This window comes from Ogataea polymorpha (assembly GCF_001664045.1).
Source record: "Ogataea polymorpha strain NCYC 495 leu1.1 chromosome Unknown OGAPOscaffold_3, whole genome shotgun sequence".
In the NCBI taxonomy this organism is placed as follows: domain Eukaryota; kingdom Fungi; phylum Ascomycota; class Pichiomycetes; order Pichiales; family Pichiaceae; genus Ogataea; species Ogataea polymorpha.
The window spans coordinates 307,473-319,927 of record NW_017264700.1 but is presented as its reverse complement, the minus strand read 5'-3'; the positions used below and the strand labels follow the sequence as shown (position 1 = coordinate 319,927).

General features: G+C 50.5%; 4 protein-coding genes and 1 non-coding gene across 5 annotated transcripts; 2 read left to right on the top strand and 3 right to left on the bottom strand.

Moving 5' to 3' along the window:
* Window positions 1-26: 26 nt before the first annotated feature.
* OGAPODRAFT_16072 (uncharacterized protein) lies at window positions 27-2,129 on the bottom strand. The gene has a single exon (XM_018354154.1). The coding sequence runs from the start codon at window positions 2,122-2,124 to the stop codon at window positions 232-234; it is 1,893 nt and encodes a 630-aa protein (XP_018211239.1). The 5' UTR covers window positions 2,125-2,129; the 3' UTR covers window positions 27-231.
* A 594-nt stretch (window positions 2,130-2,723) lies between these two features.
* On the bottom strand, window positions 2,724-2,817 carry OGAPODRAFT_t24. Its single transcript has one exon. It is a non-coding gene; the product is annotated as a tRNA-Lys (tRNA).
* Window positions 2,818-2,941: 124 nt separating this feature from the next.
* OGAPODRAFT_7598 (uncharacterized protein) lies at window positions 2,942-4,990 on the top strand (the record flags this gene model as incomplete). Its single annotated transcript, XM_018356110.1, has 1 exon — window positions 2,942-4,990. The coding sequence occupies one exon, from the start codon at window positions 2,942-2,944 to the stop codon at window positions 4,988-4,990; it is 2,049 nt and encodes a 682-aa protein (XP_018211238.1).
* Window positions 4,991-5,062: 72 nt separating this feature from the next.
* Window positions 5,063-8,794, top strand: OGAPODRAFT_86856 (uncharacterized protein). The gene has a single exon (XM_018356850.1). It carries the CDS (start codon window positions 5,105-5,107, stop codon window positions 7,475-7,477), a length of 2,373 nt encoding a protein of 790 aa, XP_018211237.1. The 5' UTR covers window positions 5,063-5,104; the 3' UTR covers window positions 7,478-8,794.
* Window positions 5,063-12,412, bottom strand: OGAPODRAFT_75901 (uncharacterized protein; the record flags this gene model as incomplete). The annotated part of the gene is made up of 2 exons (XM_018356100.1): window positions 5,063-12,287; window positions 12,340-12,412. The coding sequence occupies 2 exons, from the start codon at window positions 12,410-12,412 to the stop codon at window positions 7,516-7,518; spliced, it is 4,845 nt and encodes a 1,614-aa protein (XP_018211236.1). The 3' UTR covers window positions 5,063-7,515.
* Window positions 12,413-12,455: the final 43 nt, after the last annotated feature.

Sequence of the window (12,455 nt, the reverse complement as noted above, 5' to 3'; positions counted from 1 at the left end):
ATTTATATTTTTAAGTTAATAAATTACGAGCTACCAGTTAATTTCACACACAGTTGAACTAGATAGGGAGAGAGAGTTAACTAGTTAAAGTCACCCTCAATGGAAAAACACACACACACACATACACGTCTTTCGATGGGGAATAAACGGCCCACGACTGGAATGAAATCAGCCATCTCTAAACACACACACAAGTTAGAGACCAGCTCGATCGTTCAGGCATTGAGCCACCTAATGAGAAGTAGTAATCTCATGGGTAGTTCCTTGTTTGGAAAGGGCATTGATGGTAGAGCCCATGGCATCAGCAGACGCATCTTCTTCGTCGTCCTCTGCAGCCAGAAAGGCCCTTTCGTCAATATTAAGGTCAGCAAGCACTCTTTTTTCCATGTCTGGAATATCAGCCATACCGTACCAGAAAATGACAACACAGCCCAAAATACCACTGATACAGGAAAAGACCAGGGCAACAATACCCCTGGCAGTGAAACCAGCAGGAAGATCCTTGGGCTGGACGTTCTGACCGGTCAGGTCGAAGTAGTCCTTGTCGTTGCCAGCAGCATTACCGGTGTAGGCCACATTGACATTTTCACAGATTTGCTTCCAGTTGTCGGTCAAAGTCTCGTTAGCCTGGATTCCAAGAGGGTCCTCAACCAAAGTGAGAGCCAGACCTTGGGTCAAATGCCATTCAATGTGGCAGTGGAAAAACCAGACACCTGGATTGTCGGCCTTGAATCTGATCACAAAGTAAGAGTTTGGGTTCACGTAAAGAACATCTCTTCTCATTGGGTACTCAGGCGGAGTATACGGGGCAGATTCGTTGTAAGGCTCAGGAGCATCGTCCGGGAACGTTGGACCTCTCTCGACAACCTGGAACACGTGACCGTGCAAGTGGAACGGATGCTTACCGGTATCCTGGTTGTTGAGCACAATTTCGACAATTTCGTCCTTTTGAAGGACAAAAGTGTGGGTGTTAGTACCGTAGATGTAGGCATTGGTAGCGTTCTCGCCGGCAGACAAGACAGTTCCAAGAGTCGGCACCTTTGGAGCATGGTAGCTGATGTTGTTGAAGAAAGCATAGTTGATACCGTCGTACAAGTTGTTCATCACAACGTCGATGGTAATCTGGTAGTCGTAGTCCTCGTACAACTCTTCTTTCTCCAACGGAACCAGAAAGAAGTCGTCAAGGAAGTCGTCAATCGAGTCGACCATGTATTGTCCTGGCAGATCAGCATTTTCGTCGTAGACGATATAATTGGTAGCGTTAAGCACTAAATCATCGGGAATAACATCAAGCATCGTATCGTCGAACATCTGCATGAAGGCATAGTTCTTAGAAGTGTCGTTCTTGGTTGTAATCAGGACATCATAGCGCTGAGCAACGGTGATGTAGAGCATACTGGTCTCGTTCGGTTCCACGTAGACTCCATCAACTGCAACGACAGTGAACGTGTGGTCCTCCATGTACAAGTACTGAGACACAAAACCGCCGATGTTAATCAGACGAACATAGTATGTCTTGTTAGGCTCGACAATCCATGTGTTATTTCTGGTGTTATTCATCAGTAGATTCTGAGGAATCGGCTCTGCACCAGTTGGGTTGTACAGGCTCATGAACTTAGGTGTCAGTTCGTCAACAAGGTCATGATACCACTCACTGAGGGTAATGACAACCTCCTCGTCATAATCGTATGGCATATCAGGGTCCTCGATGATAAACGCACCTCTCATACCATCCATATACTGACCCTCTGTGTGAGAGTGGTACCAGAACGAACCGACCTGATCAGGAACAGTAAAATTGTACAGCATGGTGTCACCAGGAGCAATTGGACACTGACTAATCAGCGGTGGACCGTCCATTTGCGTGGATCCGTGCTGGAACAAGCCGTGGAAGTGAAGAGTAGTGTTGGTATTGTTAAAACCGTTGGTCAAGTAGACCTCGACCCGGTCACCCTTATTGACTCTAATATTAGGCCATGGAAATTCACCGTTACAAGTAATGACTGGCCTTTCAAGGGTACCGTCTGGGTTTGCAGTACCCCAGCCGGTAGTCCAGTTAAAAACATGAGTTTCGGCCAGAGCAGCTGCTGCAAAAAAGGCGGAAGAAAGAATTGACAATCTCATTCTCCCCAGAACGAAATTAGTATATGTGTGATGAAGAAGAAGCTCAGGATATTACATGCTACTTATAAGAGGTTTTCAGCTGCCCTAAGCTGGACGCTATTGGCTGACCTGAAATGCACTGATTTTTTTGATAATATGCAGCTCTGCGTGTGGCGGTGAACAAAATTACCGACATCCAATAGGAGAAGACTAGATTTGGACGGGAATGCCTTCGCCTGAAGCATTGAGGAAGCCAAGGTGCTTTGCTCAGTTTTTTGGAAGCACATTTAGAGCTTCTTATATGCAATTCAGATAGTACCTATCTTAGTTCAAAATTTGCTCAATTATGGTTTTAATTCGAATAGTGCTTTGGCTAAAATTTCTTGGTATTTTCGACGGGAGCGAGAGAAACACCTCAGCCACATTGTATGTAAACGGATGCCAAGCCTATTGTTTCCCTCTCTTTTTTTTCCCAAATCTCCCGATATTTCCACGCACAATGCTCAGAATTGTAAAGCCGAATTGTTGCAGAAGGGGCAAAAATAACAGGAAGAAAACAATATGCGTTTTCGAATTTGATGACCTGCAGGCTGGAGAGGCCCCAAAAAAAAAATGGTGCGCTCCTCATCAGGGGCTCGAACCCTGGACATTTCGGTCGACTTCCGAATTGGAATCCTTAAAAGCCGAACGCTCTACCAACTGAGCTAATAAGGATGGAACACACCAGAGCATAGGTGCACTTTATGATATGGACGAGAGACCTTGGAATTAGTCGATCGACTCAACGCGCTCATTTTTTTAACCGTGTTTAAGCACTCTTTTTAGCTTGCCGTCTCTGATGAACATAGTGGACGCTGGGTCTCGCTTAGAATCCGACGGCGGCAAGAAGATGAATAACACTCCTACAGAGATATTCAGGTCGTTCTGGCACAAGGATGAGGCTCGTCGCACTTCTTCTCAAGCTGATGAACGGGAATCGCAGACATTATCAGAAACTACTCAACAGAATGCCTCAGAGACAGCGAGTCCTGCTGTCTCCATAGCCTCGATTTTAATGCCCCCACGCAAAAAGCGTTTGCCAGAACCACAGCAACAACACAGAGCCATAGATCCCCACAATGTTGTACTCAAACTCCCAAAACGGCCGAAAGTGTCTGGTGACTCGTTGCTGGAGAATGGCAGGTTCACAATCCAGTCCCCCCGTGTGAGGCCCAAGACGTTTCAAGTGACTTTGAAGATGGACTCGACGAAACTCCGTAATGTGCTCCAGCCAACACCAGCGCATGTGGTAGATCTCGAACAGGAAGAAGCTGTTGTAAGGCATGAAAAACCGCAATTTATGAATTCGTTTTTTCGCGCCGTTGCCGAGCGTGCAAAACGAGTGGACTCAGGCGGACTGGCGAGAAAAGACAAACCTAAAAGCATGGACATTCCCGTCCTTGGAAAACTAGATTTTATGATTTACGACAAAAACGACATATTTCAGCATTCTTCTCTACGATTACAACATAGAACAACAGTACAGAACACCGCACAGAAGTTTTCGTTTTCGCAAGAAGAGCATGCCAAGTTAATGAAATGTCTCATCAAGAAGGGCCAGCCAAGAAGCTCTCAGTATACATATAGACATCTCCAGGAGACTATGGAAGATGTCGTGCGCCGCAAATACCAAATGGCACAGTGTGCGCCCTTTGACCGGCTTTGCATAGAGCAATTTTGCGACTCCAGTGCTCAGTGGTGCGATCTGTTCAGGCCGTCCAACTATCAGCATATTTTGCAACCTCAAACCTTGAATACCGATCTGTATCTGTGGCTGAAAAATATGTTTGTGAAGCTACGCAAGGTCGATACAGAAAAAAGAACCAAGCTACTCCGGAAGAGAAAAGTACAGGGGGAAATGGACGGTTTCCTTGTGGACGAAACATATGATTCTGGAAACGAGACTGAGGACGAGGTTTTCGTTCCGTGTCTGATAATAGAAGGCCCGACGGGGTGTGGCAAGACGTCGGCAGTCTATTCCATCGTGAAAGAACAATTACATGGCCACGTCTTTGAGCTTAACTCCAGTCAGAACAGAGCTCGTAAGAGTATTAATTTTCACCTGAGACAGATCGGCACCACTAAAAATGTGAAAAACAGCCAGGACTACGGTCTCATCTTATTTGACGATGTCGATCTTATTGACGACGAAGACGATAAGGATTTCTGGCCAGCGGTGACCGAGTTGTTGACGTACTCATACAGGCCAGTGGTGCTCACTACTCAGGAGCTCTCAAAAATTCCGCCAAATATTGTGAACCAGAGCACCGTGTACTGCTTTACGCAACCAAACCAAAGTGTACATGCGCAGTATTTGGACTTGATTGGTCTTCGAATGGGCATGAAACTTGACGATAATTTATTACAGCAACTTTGTGGCTATGATCTGCGCCACTCGCTGATGCAACTCCAGCTTCTGGGAAGCTGCTGCGACCGTAGGAAAGATGGTTTGGTGGAGATCAGGCAAGAACACAGTCGGGAAGTTGCACAGCTGGCTTCGTTGCAACAACTAGAGCACGACCATGAAATGAGATACTGCACCGACTCTTTGAGTCAGGAAGACTCCACATTCGATTTGTCTGTTGCTCATCGACAGACGGTTGATTTTTACTCGTCCAAACTGTACCAAATCGGATCGAGATCTCGAGCTACGAAATATCTGGATGGGGAAGAGTATCTGGAGCAGAACCCAGGCTGTATTTTCAATCGCGTGAGCAAGGGCGTGTTTTCGACCGACATCCAGCCATTCATCAAGGAAATGGCGCGTGGGGAGATGGTGCGAATCCAGCTCGGGGGCAGGAGATTGTTTGATCTCGACCCGGTAGACTACTTTGATAAGCTCTTCTGACGCGTCGATCGACGCGAGATCTGCTTTAAAAAAAATGGAAAATTTTTCTCCAGATGACTAAAGAAAAACACACAATTTATTATTGGATCAGGAACTAGGACGTTTGGCCCCATCATGTTAGTTTCGAGAGCCAGCGTTCGCCATAGTAGAAAGCTGAGCCGTCATCTGGCAACCACGTTGGGCCAGATCAAGGCTCCAGCCGGATTCGAGTCTAGAACTCCCCCATACGAAAAATTGATCAACAAACTATTCAAGGTCAAACATATTTTGAACAACCAGCCGCTCACCTTAGCAGAAAAAATCCTGTACGCGCACCTGGTCGAGCCAGAAGAACTTTCTGGATCGACTTCGTCCAGAGACATCCGTGGAAACAAGTACCTAAAGCTGAACCCTGATAGAGTCGCCATGCAGGACGCTTCTGCTCAGATGGCGCTTTTGCAGTTCATGACCTGTGGAATGACCTCCACTGCCGTTCCTGCATCCATCCACTGCGACCACCTGATTGTGGGCAAGGAGGGAGCCGACGTTGACCTCAAGTCTGCCATAGCTACCAACCAGGAAGTTTTCGACTTCTTGCAGAGCTGTGGTGAAAAATACGGGATCCAGTTCTGGGGGCCAGGATCGGGCATCATCCACCAGATCGTGCTGGAGAACTTTTCTGTTCCCGGTCTGATGATGCTTGGAACCGACTCGCACACTCCTAATGCTGGTGGTCTGGGAGCCATTGCCATCGGTGTTGGAGGAGCCGATGCCGTGGACGCTCTGACTGGAACTCCATGGGAACTCAAGGCCCCAAAGGTGCTGGGTGTTAAGCTGACGGGACGGATGAACGGCTGGACCTCTCCAAAGGACGTTATCACCCATTTGGCTGGCATATTGACCGTCAGGGGAGGAACTGGCTATATTGTTGAATATTTTGGCGAAGGAGTCGAAAGCTTGAGCTGTACCGGTATGGCCACCATTTGTAACATGGGTGCTGAGATCGGAGCCACGACGTCGACCTTCCCAATGCAGGAGGCCCATGTCAGATACCTGTATGCCACGAACAGGGGCCCAATTGCAGACTTAGCCAAGTCTGTGAACCAGAACTACCAGTACATGACTGCTGATCCAGGCTGTGAGTATGACCAAATAATCGAGATCGACCTCAGCACGCTGGAACCCAGCGTGAACGGGCCGTTCACTCCAGATTTGTCCACGCCGATCTCCAAGCTCAAGGAAACCACCAAGGAGAATGAGTGGCCAGAAACCATTACCGCCGGTTTGATTGGCTCGTGCACAAACTCATCGTACCAAGACATGTCGCGTGCTGCTTCGATCATCAGACAGGCGGCCAAGGTGGGCTTAAAACCTAAGATTCCCTTCTTTGTGACCCCAGGATCCGAGCAGATCCGTGCTACTATCGAGAGAGACGGTTTAATCAGCACGTTCGAGGAGAACGGCGCAATAGTGCTGGCCAACGCGTGCGGTCCTTGTATTGGCCAATGGGACAGAGGAGAGGCTGCTCCGAAGGATACCAATGTGATTTTCACGTCATTCAACAGAAACTTCCGTGCGAGAAACGATGGCAACAGAAACACCATGAATTTTCTCACGTCACCGGATATTGTCACAGCCATGATTTACTCTGGAGACATGAACTTCAACCCTATGAAGGACAGCATTAAGCTCGAGAACGGCGAGACGTTCAAGTTTGCTCCTCCTCACGGAGAAGAACTCCCTTCCGAGGGATTTGTCGCGGGAAGAAAGGAGTTCTATCCTCCTTTGGAGCCCAAGCCCAAGCCAGAAGTGACGGTCAACGTTTCGCCCGAATCCGATAGACTGCAGCTGCTGGAACCGTTTGAGCCATGGGACGGCAAGGAGCTGCAGACCAGGGTGCTGATCAAGGTTGAAGGCAAGTGCACTACAGATCACATCTCAGCCGCTGGTGTGTGGCTCAAGTACAAGGGCCATTTGGAAAATATCTCGTACAACACTCTGATTGGCGCGCAGAACAAGGAAACCGGCGAGGTGAACGTTGCGTACGATTTCGACGGCAAGCCGTTTGGCATTCCGGAGCTCATGATGAAATGGAAGGCCGAGAACGTTCCTTGGTGTGTGGTTGCAGAGCACAACTATGGAGAAGGGTCAGCCCGAGAGCACGCTGCGCTATCTCCACGATTCCTTGGAGGAAAGATCATTTTGGTCAAGTCTTTTGCGAGAATTCACGAGACCAACCTCAAAAAACAGGGAATGCTGCCGTTGACGTTTGCGGACGAAAACGACTACGACAAAATCAGCTCGACCGACCTGCTCACCACCGTCGGCCTGCCTGAGCTGGTCGCCAAAGGCGGCAACAACGGCGGCATTCTGAAGGTCAAGGTTACAAAACGCAATGGAGAGGAGTTTGTGATCGACTGCAAACACACCATGAGTGAGGACCAGGTGGAATTTTTCAAAGCTGGCTCTGCTATTAATTACATTGGTGAGCAAAAAAAACTGAATTAAATAGAGGCAAGAAATAGAATGTATAAAGCTCGGTAAGGCTACTCGTCTCTCGGCTGGATCTCGCAGCTCAGCTTCCAGCTGCGGTCGTCTTCTTTCATGTTGATCTGCTTCACTTTCCAGATCTCAAGCAAAATCAGCTCCTGCAAGCACGGCACGCCGGCAATGTCAAACATATCGTCGAAACTCTGCGACTCGTCCTGCAACTGCAGCCGCAAATTTCTGATGGTGGCACTTCTGATCAGATCGATCTTCTGGTCTTTGTTGTACACCTTGCCCAGCTCGCCTGTGTCTTTGTAAGGTATTTGCAGCGTTTGCAGATCAAGAATGATTTTGGTGATTTTAGTGTACTTGTCGACATTGATCAACTTTTGGTTCAGGAACGATTTCGTGTTGTCTCTGTAGTTTGGATTGCCGTCCACGATAAACGTCAGGTCCTGCAAAAACAGCGAAAGATACGGCACCGTGGGAATGTCGAGGTTTTCTTCTAGATTGGACAGCAAGAAGTCCCGGATTTTGCCGCGGTACACGTGGTAGTTCTTGTCGGGATGGATGATGGACGCCAAATATTGGAACAGCTCCTTGTACTTGTCGGAGAGACCGTCCCAGATCCGCGTAATCCGCGTGACCAGGAAGCTCTGCAGCGACGTCATGATCGACGCGAGTGAGTTGAAGTTCCGCAGGTATAGGCACGAAATCGCAATCTTGAGCCAGCACTTGACCGCGTGCACGCGCTGTTTCATGGTGAGTTTCGGTTGCAGGATGCTCTCGATGACGTAATCGCTCAGCAGGTTGGTGAAGAGCACCGAGCGCTGGATGTTTGGCGAGAGGTTGAGGTGCAGTTTTTTGGACGTGAAGTTCTGGTTGAGCAGCTCCTCGGCCTTGATGGAGCAGAACATCTTGGACTCAATAAGGGTCAGCTGTTTGGCGATCTCGAGCCCGTTGAAGTTGAGCAGGGCCAGGTCCTGGTTGAGGATCTTCCAGCTCTCCTGGGCAGTTTTCCACCACGAGTCAAGCAGCGTCTGCGTGTCCAAGGGCACGAACTTGTCGAGCCGCATGTTCTCGCGCTGCCAGTGCTCGCGCAGCATGTTTCTGTACGACAAAATCACTTTCTGGATCGACTCGAGCTGCTTGTCGCTCAGCAGCACCACGTTGGAGTCGGTATTCTTGAGGTCGATCGCCAAGCCGAGGTTGATCGACTGGCGACTGCCTTTGGTGGCCGTTCTCTCCAAATCGTAAGTGTCGAGGTCGTCCAGCAGCGAGTTGTACGTGTCGAGATCGTTCATGATGCCTGCAGGGTCTGAGAACGAGAAGTTAGAGATGTGTCGCGAGATGTGTTTGTGCTGCTGCTTAGGCGAGATTTTCCGTGGCACCAGTTGCGAATCGTTGTCGATGTTGTTATAGTAGTTGAGTCTGTCCTTGATGGTCTCTACAGGCGGCATGCCAATCAGCTTCGATGCTGTCTCGATCAACCGGTGCGCCTCCAACGGCAGGTACTCCTTGACGGCCTCGTTGAAGAAGTTCAGCAATGGTGGCAGCAGGTTATAGTCTGTCCTAGCCTTCCAGTAGCTCTCCAGCCACAGCATAAACGTCTTGCACACGAGCTGGCGTCGATGCTTCATCTTGGACTCGAGTGACGAATGCATGTGAAGGCTGCCGGTGCCATTCTTCTTGTCGTTTTCGATAATCCTGTTGTTCACGTCGAAACGCGCGACAAGCTCTTCCAGAAGCACCGCGCCGTGCGAGAAAATCCGGAACGTGAGGAAAAACGTCGACACGAAAAAGTACTCGGGCGGATTGTTCTCGTCGGTCAGCAGACAAACGAGTGCACGGAACGACGCGCCCAAGATCTCTTTGTCCGGCCCGCGGAGCACCTCGTCCTCGTAGCTCACGTCGCTGGTCGGCTCGTCCAGCAGCTGGTCGAACGTGCCGTCGTTCTGAATAAACGGCGTGCTGTCGCCGGGAGTCACCTCCGCTAGAAAGTCCAGCCCGTCTGCCGTGAGCTCCATGTCTGCGGCGTCGCCCGCACGAAACATTGAGAATCGTTTCGATGCCCGCTTGTCGCTCCGGGAAGTTTTGTGCTGTTTCAGCTGTCTGGTGATCTCCTTGTCAGAAATGAGCCCTGTGGAGCAGATTTTGATGAAGGATTTTGGCGACACGTTCATCTCGAGGAAATCTGGATACTCGCGAGTGTTTGGCAGCTCGAAATCCTTCGTAGCTGCCAAGAACGTCTTGAGAATCTTGTATGACGTGCTCACCAGATAAACGAGACGGCACGCGGTATTGATCACAGCTCCGCCTTCTCTCGAGTAGAAGTACATGTCCTTCGTTGGTAGGGCGCTGCGCGACGAGGCAGTGCCCGAGCGCGTCAGCATCGGAGAGTTTTTCGTCCGGTTGTAAGCCACGTCCACCAGAACACGCACGTTGTGGTTGAACTTTTCAAGAGCGACGGTCAGCTCTGTGCTGTTGGTTTCCAGTAGCTTGAGCTGGTCGACAGTCGAAAGATTTGAACGCGCAACAGCGGGCAGCTTGAAGCCAGGAGGGACGACGGTTTTTATAAGCGAGCCGATGAATTGCAGCTCGCGGACCTGCAGGTTGATCTGGCTGACAATGTTCTCCAACAGTTGGCCGCCCTTGACCTGGTACTCCACAAGATCCAACCGTCCTGAAATGAGCGCAAAGTAGCCCATCAGATGGTTGTACAGCTCGTTCATACGTGGCGCAGCGCGTGGCGGTGCAGACAGGTAGCGCACGGGCACGAGCTGCGAAGAGGTGATGAGCTGCTTGTCTCTATTGACGAGATCGTCGCTTTCAAGCCCCCACACATCCAAAAACGTGATGGCCTTCTGCAGCACCTGGTACGCGAGCAGCTGGAGATACTCGATTTTTTTCACGTCCATGGTATTGAGGAAGTCTTTGGCCTTGTAGATCAGGTCCGACCAATCGCGCAGCAGTTTCTTGCGCAGCCTGCGCACGATCGGCTTGCGTTGCACAATGTCGCTCGTCCGCGAAATGCAGTCTGTCTCTTTGAGCAGCGTTCTCACGCCCTGCGTGATGCCGTTGATGTAGCGGATGTCAAAAGTATATCCCTTGAACTCGCTCTTGATGTAGAGCATCTTGTTCTGCGGGTTGAGCAGAAACATTCCGGCGTGGCGGAATAGTTTGCGCAGCGGTCGGCGCGATGCAGCCAGTCTGGCATACTCGCTCAGATGCGGCTCGTCCTCGAGGTCTTCCGACAGAGTGGCTCGGAAATAATTCATTGGCACCCAGCCGCGTTTCAGCGTGTTGAGCAGCGTCACCTCGCCCCAGCCAGAATCGTCGAGCGAGTACGTGAAGGCAATGTCGTTTTCGTTGAACGAGAGACAGATCGACGCGTCGTTTTTCGACTCGAGCGTGCTTGCGTCGAACGGGTATAATGCCGTCACAAACAGCGCGGATGCGTCGTCCTCGTCTGCGTCCTCGTCTGCTACTGAGCTGGCGTCCGTGCTGAGCTCGTGCAGCTGTTGCGACGACTCGAGATTCGTAAAGTCCCTGTTGCTTGAGACGACCGATTTCTTGCTGTATGTATCCTGGTACAGCGACTGCTGTCTCACCGAGACGCGCGTTTTCTTAGGTGTTGACGAGAATTCGGGCCGTCGCACCACCTTGTCGGACTGTTCCTCGACAGGGGGTGCCGGCGGCGCGCGTGTCGGCTCGTACAGGCTCGACGACGTGCTCTCACGGGGAACGGCGACCTTTTTTGCAAACGGCACCGAAGGAATAGCAGATCCTTCTGGTTCAGCCAGCTGTGAAGTTGTGCGCAAAGACGATCTCTCGGGAAGCACAGGCTCGGCTGAAAACTCGGGAATTACCGCCAGAGGTTTTGCGGCCGGCGCAACATTCGACTCTGGCACCTCAGAATAGATGCTCGACGAGTAGCTCTGGTGTTTGGGTATTTCTGAGTATTTTGCGTGGCGCAGCGGTACCTGCGGCGACCGCTCGGGGCGCTGCGTAGGAACGGAGGCCTCATGATCGCCATCTTCCTCTTCCTCCTCCAAAATCGGAGTCTCCACCAGTGGAGAGCCAGCTTTGCGGAAACTTGAAAGTCTGACGTCAGAAGAGGACAGAGGATTCGTGAACCGCTTAGCGTCCTCGTTATTGGGCGTCTTGTCTCCCTCAGCAAACCCACCCGATGACACCACCGGCGTCTTGTCCTGGTCAACCACCGGCGACGTGTACCCTTCTTTGTCAAGATCAATAAAATTACTCTCGGACACAGATGAGTCGTCCTCGCTGTGCGACATGCTCGTGCTGTTGTTGGACACGTCCATCGTATTGTTGAGGAATTCGTTTGTTTGAATGGTGTTGGAGGTTTGGTCATACTGCTCGTCGGCCCCGGATTCGTGCGTGATTCCCAGCGACTCTGTAAGAATATTGCCCAAAATCGGCACCTTGCCAAACGCACTCAGCCGGTCGCTATCCTTGGACTCAGGAGCGTGGGGTACAGGACTCGAAACCTGGCCCTGTCCATCCAGCTCTCCCTGGAACGGGCTCATGAAAACATCTTTCACGCTTTGGGGCGAACTACCAGCAGACCCCACGTATTCATTAAAATCCGGCTCTTTCTGGTCGTCCTCGTCCACCCAGGTGCCCGGCATCGGCGATAACTGTTCCAAAAGATAGTTAAAATCTTGTCTGTCCCTAGGGGTACCGGAAGCCTCGCTTTCAAGCAGTGGCGCTGTACTCTTGCGGCCAATCTTTAGTGGAGAGGTGGCCTTGGTGTCTGGACTGTCGAAATATTGGTTGTTGTTGGTCATTGGCGTCAAGACAATATCTATGGGATAGGTTAGTGACCGACGGACGCGTCGCTAAACGCTAGTACTTACTTTTGTTCACGGGACGCGCTTCAAATGTGAACCGGATGTCGTCGTTTTCGTTGTTTGGCGTGATGACCGACATCTCAAACGCGTAATATTGTCAGTTGTTGATACGAAACGTATAT